This window comes from Macrobrachium nipponense, chromosome 47 (genome assembly GCF_015104395.2).
Source record: "Macrobrachium nipponense isolate FS-2020 chromosome 47, ASM1510439v2, whole genome shotgun sequence".
In the NCBI taxonomy this organism is placed as follows: Eukaryota; Metazoa; Arthropoda; class Malacostraca; order Decapoda; family Palaemonidae; genus Macrobrachium; species Macrobrachium nipponense.
The window spans coordinates 12,670,633-12,685,088 of record NC_087222.1 but is presented as its reverse complement, the minus strand read 5'-3'; the positions used below and the strand labels follow the sequence as shown (position 1 = coordinate 12,685,088).

The 14,456-nt window shown below is 42.2% G+C and overlaps 1 protein-coding gene across 1 annotated transcript in view; it reads right to left on the bottom strand.

Annotated features, from left to right (window-relative positions):
- Positions 1-248: 248 nt before the first annotated feature.
- Positions 249-14,456, bottom strand: part of LOC135204717 (zinc finger protein OZF-like) — a 120,037-nt gene continuing 105,829 nt past the window's right edge. The window contains exon 4 of the mRNA XM_064234869.1: positions 249-5,805. Coding sequence (XP_064090939.1) covers positions 4,077-5,459 — 1,383 coding nt within the window. The 5' untranslated portion in view covers positions 5,460-5,805 and the 3' untranslated portion in view covers positions 249-4,076. The remainder of the gene's footprint in view (positions 5,806-14,456) is intronic.

Here is a 14,456-nt window from a genome sequence, read left to right as displayed (position 1 = left end):
CTGTTCTGTGAATGAAGTTGGTGCATTGGGACCACAAGGAAAGACGCACTTCAATTGGGAAGAGGTGCACTGGGACCAGATACTCAGTGCATTCAGACCACATCATGGTGCATTCATTCACTTTTGGCAGTGTAGAATATTATTCTGATATTATTCAAGTTTTAACAGGGTCAAATGAAAAATTTTTATGTATAAACAATTTTTATTATCTATCAATATTTTAAAAGTTTATACAATGAAATAACATAAAAAAGAAGTTTAATCTAATCAAATTAACACATCACTTTAGTAATTTACATAACTAGTCTAGTCTCAACACTTCAGACTGGTTAACCTAAAACAAAATACTACACAGTCCACTGTACTTAGTGGGCTAATACAAGGCATTATGATTTACCTACAAATGCTGTAGCACATTTTTTGTAGAAGATTAAAACCAAGAACATATAATAAAAAATAATCAAATAAAACTGCAGCTAAATTTCATTGAAGTTTAATGTAGATATCAATCCTTTCCATTTCCACTAAGAATAACATTTCATGGAAATATTCAAGCTTACAACTACATATACAAGTGCATATATGCACAATGCTGAATAACAAAAGGAAGAAAACTTCATGTCAGTCAAAGACAATACTAATTATTTTTTTAGAAATCATACAAAAAATATACAGGAACAATAAAAGTGGAGAAGGCAAAGGAAAATTTCTTAACCTAACACTGTACAGTGTTCAATGAGAAAAATTGTAAGAAAAAACTAAGTAATTTATTTTACCTTTGCATGAAGGTTACACAACCATTTTGCATTAAATTTGCTCTGGCCATAATACTTTGGCTCTGCCTTGACTTCTAATAAAGACTCTGCAAATGAAGAGCCTTCATCTGCATTTTCAGTGAGACCCTCCTCCAGATTCTCCTTCTCTTCTTTGAGTAACAGCAATGATGATGGTCACGAATTGGATCATAAAAATATAAATATGGTTTTTCTTTTTATCGTCCCTTAGGTTGCTTTTGATTTTTTTCTATAGATTTTGCAGACAGGTTCACATCTCCACATCAAGTGTAAGTTACTTTGTGGTGGAAAACTTTAACAAACCTGTCAGCGAAACTGAACATTGTCTCTGATGAGTGACTTTGCTTGTGCATTTTGACACCTGAAAAACAGTCTGGCATTCAGAACCAATGACTGTGATTTGCAGAATACAAGACAAAAGTACAACAGGCAGTGTAAAAGAACAATATCTATCCTCCATGAGTGCTCACATATGTTATGAATCTACGAGAGAAAAACTGTTTCAACATCGTCTTTCTTCTCAGTTAACACATTCACTCTAAGATGAACCTAATGAAAAAACCTAATGAAAAAGAACTCTTGGAAACCAAATGCAGATACAGGATATGACTTCTCTCTAGCATGAGTTTTCACATACCTTTTCAGACACCTTCATTCAAAACAGACGCAGGAGTCAAGTTAAATAAAATCATGTAATAAAAACTACTTGGACAGAGATCAAGTAAACAGTTTCTGTCTGGTGTGAATTCTCGTGTCTTTTAAGAGGACTTGGTTGGGAAAAACTTTTTTGACATGTAGAGCAACAATGTGGTTTCTCTCTGGCTTATGTTATTCTTAATTTTCAATTTATATCAGGGGTGCAATGGGCTCCAGCCTGGGGTCTATGATTGCACCTTCATATTCCACTAGCCTTATATCCAAGGGCTCGTTTCAAGGTGTTTGCCATTGCTTTGAGAGCAGCAATCTGCACCTCATTTATACTGGGGAATTTCGTATAACCTGAAGATATTTTCTCCGGTTTTTCTTTATAAGTCCTGTTGCTCCTTCCACCAAAGGTATTGTTTTATATATTTCCATCAGTTCCCATGTGCTTTTCAGGTAATTCTTCAGGTCTTGGTATTTTGTTATTTTATGCCTTTAAGCTCTATTGAGGCCAAAGTCACTGGGTACTGTCACATTTATAATCTTTGCTGTTTATTCCTCATTGTTCCAGATGACAATAGCAGGTCTTATAGCACCTCCTTCTATATATCTTCCTGTTGGAGGTGATTGGATGTGGTTCATGCTCCCACACTCTTTCTTTCACTTCAGTTCTGTATTCTTTACATATTTTCCAATGTATATATTTACCGATCTTGTTGTGGCGGGCTGTGTAGTGACCATCTGCAAGCAGGGTTTGACAGGGTTTGCTCCTATTATCAGTCTTTCTCCATCATAACCTAGATCTCCATTTCTTATCCATCTGAGTGACTCTTCTTTGTCTATGTAACTTTTTTCCAGTTCGTCTTGAAATCTTTCTGCCCTTCCATGGTCTTTCCACCTTTACATTCTAAGTTTCTCCTCTCTGGGACTGTATTTCTGCTTGGTCTTCCTGGCTATCATTTTTTGCTGGAGTTCTTAGCCTATTTTGCTACTGATGTTAGTTGGCTCACGGCTCCATTATGGTGTTGGGCAACTTTTTTATGTTTTCATCCTCAGAGCTTTTTAAGTACTACCCTTGACTTATTATTGCTGCTATGTAGGCCTGGTTGATCTCAGCCAGGCCTAATCCACCTTCTCTGTGAGGGAGGTATATTATGTCCATACACTGGTGTCTGTATGTGACTTAATGTAGGGTGAGAATCTTCTAATATCCATCCTGTCTAACTCACCTTGTGGCCAGTCTACAATGCCAAAACCATATGTCACCAATGGTATTGCCAGCTGGTTTATGACAGTGGCTGATGTATTCTTTCTTTATCTTTTCTCTCACTTTCTTGCGTTCTATACCAGTGTTTTCTTCTATTCCCAAGTACTCCTCTGCCTGGTCTTCAACAGATATGCCTTCCTCTACCTTTATACCTTCTGATGTTACTCTCTTCCCTCTCTTTATTGTACTCGTGGCACTCTTGTCCAACCCAAATTCCATGCAGGTGTCATTTGAAAATTGGTGGACTGTCCTAACTTGTTCTTCCAATTTTTCTTCTGAGTCTGCAAACAACTTCAGGTCATCCATGAAGAGCAGGTGGTTCACTCTTTTATTCTCTTTTCGGCTTCTGCTTTTACTTAGGTCATAGCCAGTGTTAATGTTGTTCAAGATTTTACTAAGCAGATCTATGGTCAAGCAGAATAGAAGTGGTGAGAGGCTGTCACCCTGGAATATTCCTCTTTGGATCTTAATGTCTGGAATTACTATCTGGCCCTCAGAGTGTTTTAGACAGAGAGTGGTCTTCCCCTTACTCATCTCTGCTGCCAAGAAAGATCTTATTTCCTCATTGATGTTGTCTAATTCCATATATTTAAATATCCAGGTGCACGGCACGGTGTCAAATGCCTTCTTGTAATCTATCCAAGCCATATTAAGATTCCTTTGTCTTTTCTTACAATCTTCTAATATTATTTTGTTTATTAGCTGCTAAGACTCCTGTGAGCCATTTGTAGGGTGTTGGAAAGCAGCAGATGGGCCTATATTTGTTTGGGAGCTCAGTCTCTGAGCTTTTAAGGAGAAAGTTGGTATTTCTTGCTTCAGCCACTCTTGAGAAGGCTTGTGCATAAGTGTGACGTAGTGCTGTGATCTTTTTAGCCAGAAATTGGGGTCTTGCTATTACTGTTATCTTGAAATTATTATATTCTTTTATTTTCTTTGTTACTTTTTCGATGGTGAACCTTACTGGTGGCATTTGCTGTTTCCGGCTGTTCTTCTGCCTAATGGTGTCAATCCATGAATTCTCTTGGTGTTGTCTAGGGTCTTCAAATAGTGGCTTCCGAAATCTCTCTAGGTCTTCCTTGCTCGGAGGTGTTCGTACCTCAACTGTTTCTTTCGTCATTTTCACCAAACTGCCTATTTATCTGTTTTACTTTTATCTTCTGTTGTTTGTTTCCTATTTGTGAAGCTAGGGCCTTTATGTTGGCTTGGTGTTCTGCCAGTTTTCCACTCATTTGTTCATCCCCTATTCTGTATTTTTTCGTTATATACCTTATTTTCTTGAGCAGATTTTGTGAGTGATTTTGATCTCTCATATAATTGGTCATTTGAGAGATCTCTGCCTTAACTGGTTTATTTTATCATGTTGTTTCTTTTTCCTATCCAGTATGCAACCTCATATGACGTGTAAGACTCCCTTTGTGGGAAAATGCTTTCCCACAATCATTGCACATATATGGCTTCTCTCCAGTGTGGATTCTCATATGAAGTGTAAGACTTGGTTTCTGGGAAAATGCTTTCCCACACTCGTTGCATGTAAATGGATTCTCTCCAGTGTGGATTCTCATATGACTTGTAAGATTTGATTTCTGGGAAAATGCTTTCCCACATTCCTTGCATATGAATGGTTTCTCTCCAGTGTGGATTCTCATATGAATTGTAAGATATGATTTCTGGGAAAATGCTTTCCCACATTCCTTACATATGAATAGCTTTTCTCCCATATGGATTCTCATATGTCTTGTAAGATTTGCTTCACGGGAAAATGATTTCCCACATTCGTTGCACATATATGGCTTTTCTCCAGTATGCAATCTCATATGAAGTGTAAGATCTGGTTTCTGGGAAAATGCTTTCCCACATTCTTTGCACATGAATGGCTTCTCCCCAGTATGCAATCTCTTATGAACTATAAGATTTGATTTTTGGGGAAATGCTTTCCCACATTCGTTGCATATATATGGCTTCTCTCCAGTATGAAATCTCATATGATGTGTAAGACTTGATTTCTGGGAAAATGATTTCCCACATTCTTTGCACATAAATGGTTTCTCTCCAGTATGAAATCTCATATGATGTGTAAGACTTGATTTCTGGGAAAATGATTTCCCACATTCTTTGCACATGAATGGCTTCTCTCCAGTATGCAATCTCATATGAACTATAAGATTTATTTTCTGGGAAAATGCTTTCCCACACTCGTTGCATATAAATGGATTCTCTCCAGTGTGGATTCTCATATGACTTGTAAGATTTGATTTCTGGGAAAATGCTTTCCCACATTCGTTGCACATGAACGGCTTCTCTCCAGTATGGCTTCTCATATGAAGTTGAAGATTTTGTTTCTGGGAAAATTTTTTCCCACAATCATTGCACATGAATTTCTCTCTGGTAGGATTTGTAATATCATTTGTAAGATTAATTTTCTTATAAAATGCTTTCCCACAGTCAGTTGATCTGAAAGGCTTCTCTCCATTGAGACTATTTCTTCTTTCTTGTTTTACTTCCTTTTTGCAAGTTTGTGGATGTTTTTCATTCACTGTTGAATTAATTTCATATGAATATTCATCATCTTCATTAGACTCACAGAATTCCTCTGGTTCTATTTTGATGTCCATCAATGGATCCAGAGACAAAAAGTCTTCATCACTGGTTCCACTAAAGGCAGCCAAGTTGCTGTTTTCTTGATTTATGGAAGGTAGTGATAATGCACCTTCAGTTTCACTTTTCAAAGGAAATTCTAAAGAATGTCCTGTATTCATTTTAGCCTTTTTTCCTGTCCTGTTCTGTAATGACAATGTGTTCAATTCACAACTCTTAGCATACAATTGTTTACAAATAATTACCGAATAAATCTGTTAAAAATTAAGTACAATATCTTGAAGGACTACAACCCGATGTCACTGCTGATGTATGAATCTAATATTCAAAACAAATTTTACTTGTTTAAATTTGTTAAATATACGTACAATAATTCACTGTTGTCTCTTACACTTTAAGAGTTGCTATTGGTAATGTTCCATGTAGTACGAATAAACAACATGCATTCCCAAAGTCCTGATGCTAATCAAAACTGTCGAAGGAAGGAAGGATCTTCTGAGGGAGAATCTGAAATCAAACAATGCAACACAGAGTTAGGAAACATAATGCCAGAACTGAAGCAGCAAAATAATAAATCAAATTAAATTCAGGTTCCCATAAAGGTCTCAGGGCGATTAACAAAGCGTGCATTTGATAGTTCTATCCAAACATGAATACAATCCTACCAAACGTTGTCCAGACACAGCATCGAAACATTCCTGATGCAACAATACAACAATAGATTGACAGTTAATATTGATGCCCACCACCTCATATCTGTAAACCTTCTTAGCTTGACATTACAATACAAATTACTTATGAACATATCTTATTAACAAATCAAAAGCCAAGAATAGAAAATGCAAGAGACCAGCATAAGAGTTTTGTGGGGTAACAGCAGGAAGGGTACAGTACACAGCAAATGCTTAATTATATGTAATCCAGCTATACATAACATCATATTATCCACAGATGCGGTAGATAATAATAATAAAAAAATAGTAAGGGCCAATTGAGTAGTAATTAGAAGAGATGAAAGTTTTCAAATTAGTTCCACTGATTGTTATTGTGGATACAATACAAGAGTAGCAATTATGACCGGCAACACTGATGACAGTCTTGGAAGGTATGTGCTGTTACATTTCTTCAAATATGACATTTTTTCAGAGCTTTTCGAACCAGAGCTTTTTATGAAGGAGTATCTTTCAGTGCATGTTGGAAATGGATTAACTGGTTGTTAAGAAGAGTGAGTAAGGTAATGAACAAAGAGGGGTGGCTGTGATGGGAGATATGATATAAGGTTTATGTTTGCATACCAATGAAAATTACATATTATAGCATTTCCTCGATTAGTGTATCTGCATATGCATGGCTTGCGACATGGCATTATATTCACATTTAACTCCAGCCCTACCAAAATCTACATGAATTTATACATAAAAATAAAAATGAATACAGTAAAAAGCCCTTTTGGTTTTCAATGCTGCAAAGGTGGAATAACTACAAATTTTTTTAAGTAATGTGTATTTTTCCTAATATACAAACCAGAAGGTCTTTTCATATGGATATAATTGCAGTGCAAGCTGGGAAAACAGCCGTTTGATTTTAAATAAAGTGGTTAACTATCAACGGTAGGGTTGGAGTCCAGCCCACCCCACCTTTATGCTTCACTTTAACCTTTTGGCTCAGGTAACAGAATGAGGGGTGGCTTGAGGTGGGCAATTTATGTAAAGACCTGAAGGTTTGCATGTTCAGGAAAGTACAAATTTCTTAAAATATTTGTAGTCTGTTCCTAAACAAATATAATCCTTCGTTCTTTACATAAGAAGAATTACTTATTGGTGGAAGGATTCTGAGTAAATCTCTGAACTGACTGGTACCTCAATTCACCTGGGCCAACTTCCTTGTCATGTAGAGCAGAGGAAGGAGTCCTGTGCCTCTGACCTGTTGAGCTTATGTGATGTTCAACTGCCAGACTTCTGGGCCTTGTGAATTAATGGGCATGTATAGCATCATTTATTAAAAAGGGTTTGGATGAACCCCTCGTGTCAGAGACAATAAAAGAATAATAACACCAATGGGTTTTATTTAATTGTCAGCTCCACTCCCCCTTTGCTAGAGAGAGGGTATGGCCAACCTACTAACCTACAGACTTCTTGATTATAGACAGGGTACAGTACTCAATTATATAGCTCACCTGCATCACACACCAACCTTCCCTCTGCCCTACAGGCGAGGAAGGGTATGAAAAATAAAGGGAAGAGAAGGAGGCCAGTCACTCACTCACACTCTCTCTTTGTGACTGAACAACTTAGGCGAGATGCTACCTGTCTCTCTAGGGAAGCTGGGTGAGTTACACAACTTGTTGACCGGCCATCAGAGGACCCAAGGAAAAAAATGTCCATAAACCCATGGGCAATGTCCCGAAGGTAGAAGGATGTGAATGTAGTTTTTCATGGAACACACTCCCACCCTTAGTACTTGTGGAAATGACAGGTTCTTCCAGAATGCAAGGGACAGACCAATGCCCCTAACCTTGTAAGCTCTTACTCAGAAAGTACTCCTAACTACCTCGTCAAAAGTAGAGTATGCTCTTTTGATTTTCAGCGTCTGAAACTATGCGATATACATCCCATTTTATCTTGTGCTGTAAGGCTGGTGGCATTTTTGTTGTCGTTGTGTACATGGTCATGAATAAATGATAAAAGGGATCTCTTGCTTCCTGTCCCAATTTTACCTCAATTTTTTTCCTATTAAGTGCTCTCTGTTTAACTCTCTCTTCATGATTTATTAAGATCGATTCCTTGAGCACAGCAGTAACATCATTCTATTTTTCTTTACTACTCTTGCATGAGCTGTAGGGTCAACAATATTTTCACCGCATCATCTAATTCGTCGTCGAGTCCGGGATTTTAACGTGAAGCAGTGCTGAGTTGTGGGTTCCCTTCTTCGACCGAACTACTATTACCATCAAATGTCCGTACGCTCTCATTGTAAGTCAGAGGATGGTATCATGTGGATTACTGAGCGAGATACTTCCTGTGCTGCATATGCGAAGAAAACTGTTTCAAACACTGCATGACGCAGGCAGTAGCAGGTCTACCCCTGCGCTGTGCTGTCGTGCTTGACAATGTGCATGCTTCCATTTAAAATAGTGAAATGCAGTTTTCTGCCAAGCTCGGTGCTGCGTTGCCTGTGTCACCTGCGTCTTAATGTGCGCCCGGCATTAGACCTCTGGTATGTCTTCTCCCCGGTGTGGGGGAGTGGGATGGTGATGTTCGTCTAGGAGCACCGGTGGGCCAGACAGCCACCTCCTCTACACAATCACTGTGCACTTCACCAACACTAAACTGACTGCTTTTTTCCATAAAGGCTTTAACAGAAGCACCAAGTTCCATCATCAAACTTGCTAAAAATTCAAACTCCTTATCAAATTCTGATTCGAAGCTGCAATGGTGTTGGGATCGGGAGCAAGCGAACCTGGAATAGGAGTTAATGGCACAGGAGCAGGAGGAGAAAGGATTGAAGAAGCAACAGGAATTACAGGCAAAACAATCATGCTATCTTCTACTAATTCAGTAGCCTGAACATCATCTAAACTAGATTTGATTTCTGCCCTAGCAGCTGCTTTCCTCTTTCTGTTCTTATCCATCTTGTCCTGATGGGACCTAAAAATTTACCATTGTTTGTCCTCCCATTCACAACATTCAGCACAAGTGATTTCTTTCTTGCACTCTTGACCTTTATATTTACTACATCTGGTATGTGGATCATAAAAAGATTAGATAACCTGGTCTTAAAATCATCTGCATAAATCCAAACACTAGTTCTAGAATCAGACATATTTGAAAGAATGTGCTATCACAAAACGAAACAGAGAACTTTACCAAGAACTCTGAACTCATCAACACAATACACTGAAGAAGGCTACCTAAATCCACCGATGTGCACCGGGAGCCAGTAGAATACAAATTGAAGTTCTGCCAGGTTGTTCCCTATAAAAGCCCAAGTAGTGGGTGGGCCATTCCAGCTACACCGTAACCAACACTAGCGCTACTGTAGATTTTCAGATGTAAACATTCCACTTTGCTTTAGGCCCAAGAACAGATTAAGGGGTAGCATGAGGAGGACATAAATGTGAAAGGACCTCAGGTTTGTATAGCTAGGAAAATTACAATTTACTTTTAAAATTTGTGATTTGTTCATACATATAATACAACCCATCGGTCCTTTACATAAGGAAGAATCACTGATTGGTGGGAGGAATCTGATAGAGTCTTGTGAACAGACTGGTGTTCGCCCAACCAAGATTCCCAAACAAGTCATAAGACCAAGGGAGGGGGAGGGGGGGAAGCTTGCCTCTGTCCAATGATCAAAGTATGAGAACTGTGAGACCAGTGGCCAGACCTCTGGACCAATTCATAAGAGGGAGACAAGCGTAGCTTCTTAAGAGTAGCAAACAAGAACTTATAGTTGGAAGCAAGAAGATAAATATACAAGTATCAGGTTTGTCTTATGTCAATGTCCTCTTCCCCCCTTGTTTGTTAGGGAAGAGATGGATATTTGCTTCTATACCCTAATCAAAGGGAAAGAATGGAGCTTAGAAATATAGCTTACTTGCATCAACCACCCTTTCCAGCATGTGACGACCGCAGCTTTCTGTCTGAAGAGAAGCCAGTCACACTCTCATTCACGCCCATTCATATGGTTACACAAGGCAAGATGTAACTTTGTGCAGTTAGAGGAGCAGGGTAAGTAACACAACTTGTTGAGCAGCCACCACAGGTCCCAAGGAAAAGGTATCCACGACCTATGAGCAATATCCTGAAGGTAGAAGGAGGTGAATGTGGTCTGGTTGGATGAAACCCCTCCTTTTAGTACCTGTGGAACCAACAGGTTCTTGCATGGGCTCTCAGACGAAAGGTACCAGTGTCGAACCTACCTTCGGAAGAGTACGCTTTCCTGATCACCTCATGAAGCCAAAAAGAGATAGTGTTTTTGGACACCTCTTTCTTGGTCAACCTGGTGCTAACAAAGAGGAGTCAACACTTAGGCCAGAGATGCTAAGTTCTCTTCAGATAGCGCCGTAGCACTCTAATCGGACAAAGTAGCATCTCGTCTGGGTCATTACCACAAAGTCCTCTAGGGAGGAGATCATAAAGGACTTGAATCTATCATCAGGGACCGAAGGATTCTGAGTCTTCACTACAAAATCTGGGACGAAATCGAGTGTAAGAGATCCCCATCCCCTTGAGTGTTTAATATTGTAAGAGAGGCCATGAAGCTCACTTTCTCACTTCGTCAATACCAGGGTCAGCAAAAAGATGGTCTTAAGGATCAGATCCCTGTCTGACGACTCTCGAAGAGGCTCTTAGGGTTCACGAGTCAAGCTCCTTAAGACAAGAGTCACATCCCACTCAGGGGGCCTGAGATCTCTGGGTGGGCAAGACCTCTCGAAGGTCCTCATAAGAAGAGATATTTCCATAGAAGAGGAAGAATGAACTCATTACAGTTTCAGGACCAAGGCCAAGGCAGACATGTAGCCCTTAACTGCAGAGACAGAGAGGAACTTCTCTCAGCGAAGAAAGACTAGGAAATCCACGATCTGTTGAAGAGTGGCTTTGAGCGGAGAGAGACCCCGTCCACGACACCAACCACAGAAGACGGACCACTTGTTCCCTGGTACAATTCTGCAGAGGACTGTCTGCCGTATCCCGCCATCTCTGTTGCTGCTAGGCAAGGAAATCCTCTCGCTCACAAGAGATGGTGGATAACCACCAGCCATGAAGACATAGGGACTGTTCTGCTAAGTGGTACCGTTCTACGTGCGGTTAACACAGAAGTTTGTGCCATAGGGGAATCTCTCGAGGTGCCTCAGAGAGAAGAGCCAACAGATTGGGATATGAGCTACCAGGATCATCCGAGGATTGCTGGTGACCACCACTTCGAGGTTGTCCCACGGATGTTGGATCATGTCCTCTGCAGCTGCCCATGGGTCTGGCACGATGGAGAAGAAACCTGGAAGTTTTCTGTTGTGCCAAGTGGTGAACAGGTCCACCACTGGACAACCCCACAGGTCGAACAGCCTTTCTGCCACGTCTGGGTGTAGAAACCATTTGGTCCTTATCACCTGATTCTGACGGCTGAGCTTGTCTGCCACTTCATTCCTCTTGCCTGGAATGTATCTGGCTGACAGCTATACCGAGTGCGCTGCAGCCCACTTATGCACCTGCACTGTCAACTGATGCAACAGAAGAGACACTAAGCCTACTTGTTTGTTGACATATGCCACCACTATGGTACTGTCGCTCATCAACACAATGGAGTGTCCCATCACTCTATCCCGGAACTCTTGGGGAGCTAAGAAAGACGCTTTGAGTTCCAGAAAGTTGATATGAAGGTGCTTGTCGTGTCGATTCCACACCCCTGCAGTCAGCAACTCCTCCAGGTGTGCGCCTAAACCCTCATTCAATGCATCTGAGAACAGAAGGATGTCTGAAGGGGGAGTCTGCAACTCCACTCCTAGTAAGAGGTTCCTATCATCTACCCACCAGGCTAAATCCTTCCTTACTTCCTCCGTTAGAGGAATGAGGAAGGATTGAGGATCTTGAGCCTGTGACCAATACTCCTTTAGTCTCCACTGCAGAGACCCCAGGTGAAGACGCTGGTGAGGGACTAACTTCTCTAGTGACGACAGGTGATCGATCATGACTTGCCAAAGCTGAGTTGGCTGTTCCTATCGAGACAAACAGTTAAGCTGCCTTCCTGAACTTGCTGATCCTTGAGTCTGCGGGGAAGACTGCTACTGCGTCATTCAGTATGCCCAGGTACTTTATCCTCTGCTTGGGAATGAGCTTTGACTTTTCCAAATTTATCACGATCCCTAGATAGTAACAAAAATCAAGAAGTCGATCCCTGTCCTGTAGCAAATGAGAGAGCAAGCTTGCCAGGACTAGCCAGTCGTCGAGATACCTCAAGAGGCGTATCCTGACTGAGTGGGCCTAAGCTGACACCAAGGTGAACACTCGGGTGAACACCTGAGGGGTGGTCGAAAGTCCAAAACAGTGCCCTGAATTGGAACACCGTCCCCTCTAGGATAAAACGAAAGTACTTCTTGGAGGACTGATGGATGGGGATCTAAAAATACGCATCCTTCAGGTCCAACGAAAGCATGAAGTCATTCTCCCTGATAGGGGAGAGCACAGAACATGATGCCGTCACCATCTTAAACCAAGTCTGGCGAACAAAACAGTTCAGGGGAGAGAGATCTGTCACTAGTCTCCGCCCCCGTAGCCTTCTCCACCTAAAAAGTCGGTTGTAGAACCCTGGTGACAGATCTTGAATGACTTCCCCAGCTATCTTACTCAGCATTGATAGCACTTCTTCTTTCAGTGCCAGATCCTTGGCAGAACCAGGGATGTATGTCTGAAGTTGGACCGGATGGTCAGTGAGGGGTGGGCTCACCTTGAAGGGAAGAAGATATCCCTCCAAAAGGACATCTACAACCCAGGTCTCGGCTCTGTAGCGCTCCCATGTTGCCCAATGGCTCACCAGGTAAACCCACCCCCCAAACGATGGCAACAGCAGAGGGGGAACCCTGTCCCTAGCATTTCCCCTTCTTACTCTTTCGCTTACCTTCCTTCCGGCGAGAGAAGGGGTGCTGAGAGGGGGGCTGATGACTCCCTTTCAGAGCGAAGGAGTCAGGCTGTGCCTTTCCTCAGACCCCTCTAAAAGGAGGAGTCTTCTTGGGGGCGGAGGAAAAGCTAGTCTGACTCTGAGGCCTAGCTGCAGTTCCACGAGACGGCCCGGATGTCTTGGTAACTGCCTGGTAGACAAGACGATCACTTTCTTCAGCTCTACGCGTGTGTACTGCAGCATCCACCATCTCCCTAGGAAAGAGAGGAGGAACCCAGCAACGGTCCATTCCTAAGACCCAATGCTGACTCTGGGGACACTGACCTGGTTATACGATTTAGGACAGCATCCCTCCTCCTAAGAACAAGGTTGGGCCACAGGTTTGCAGTCTGGTGGGCCAGGTAGGAAATAGCCCTACCACCAGACTGACAGTCTCCCGAAAGCTGAGTCTTTTCTGGGAGCTATTTGTCCCAAAGAAGCAGTGACTTTGGATACTGTGAGGGACCACAGATCCAGCCAGGAGATGGCCTGGATAGCTGCCATAGCGTTAGCCTACGAAGGTGTGTTAGGCCAGGTGAACAATCTTGTCTCGGGGCAAGAGAGTTTACTTAGGGCCAACTGATCAGCCAAGCTGCTTCCTCCTCCTCTACCTCAACAGAGGTGATTCTACTTGAATCTGTAGCACCTTCTGTCAGAGAACCTTTGGTTCGCGCAGCATGAGGCAAGCCAGGAGTTAGCCGTACTAGCTCTGTGTTAATCTGTTTGGTTGGCAAAGGGTTCTCCAAGGGCAAGTAAAATCGCCTCTGTCAAGGCAGAGGAGGGGGAAGCAGCTTGTCTGATCTGTTGGCCCTAAGTGAACTCTCTTGCCCCGTGACAAGATTGTTCACCTGGCCTAACACATCTTCAGAAAAGGAAGACCAAGGTAACCCCACAGAAGCTCTGGGTTCCATCTTAGGACCCCAGAAAGACTCTTAACTGTGAAGGGCGGTCAGAGGGAGCTACCATCGATCTTCCCCAAGGTCATTGCGTTGATGAGTCAGTGCAATGACCTCCGCAAAAGACCTCTGAATCTTGGGAGTGACTGTCCTGAGGGGAAGGACCTTCAAGTCCTTCCAGGGCAAGTCCCTGCATCGATTCTCTTTTTTCAGAGGGAAGAGCCTCGACAGACACCCCATGATCTTCTCGAACCACTTAAGCATACGACATCTCGGGTCCTAAGACTGAACGGGGAACGTACACTCGCGTGGCCGAACTGTGAGAACACTCACCACAGTTCCCCCTGGTTGCGTCACTCCTCCTGGTGTATCCCGAGGAAGTTGAAGAGACAGGTGAGGAAGATCCGATGCTCCCCTCGGTCTGCTAGCAGAAGTAGCAGATGGAGCGGGACGTGAACGATCACCAACCCACGGTGATGATCGGCTCTCGGATCTAGAGGAGTGTTCTCCCTGTGGAGAAGCACTCCTCCGAGGACAGTAGCGACGCTCTCTCACATCAGAGGAAGCGCTACTCGATGCCTGGACTGTACTCATGACTGTCGATCAGGT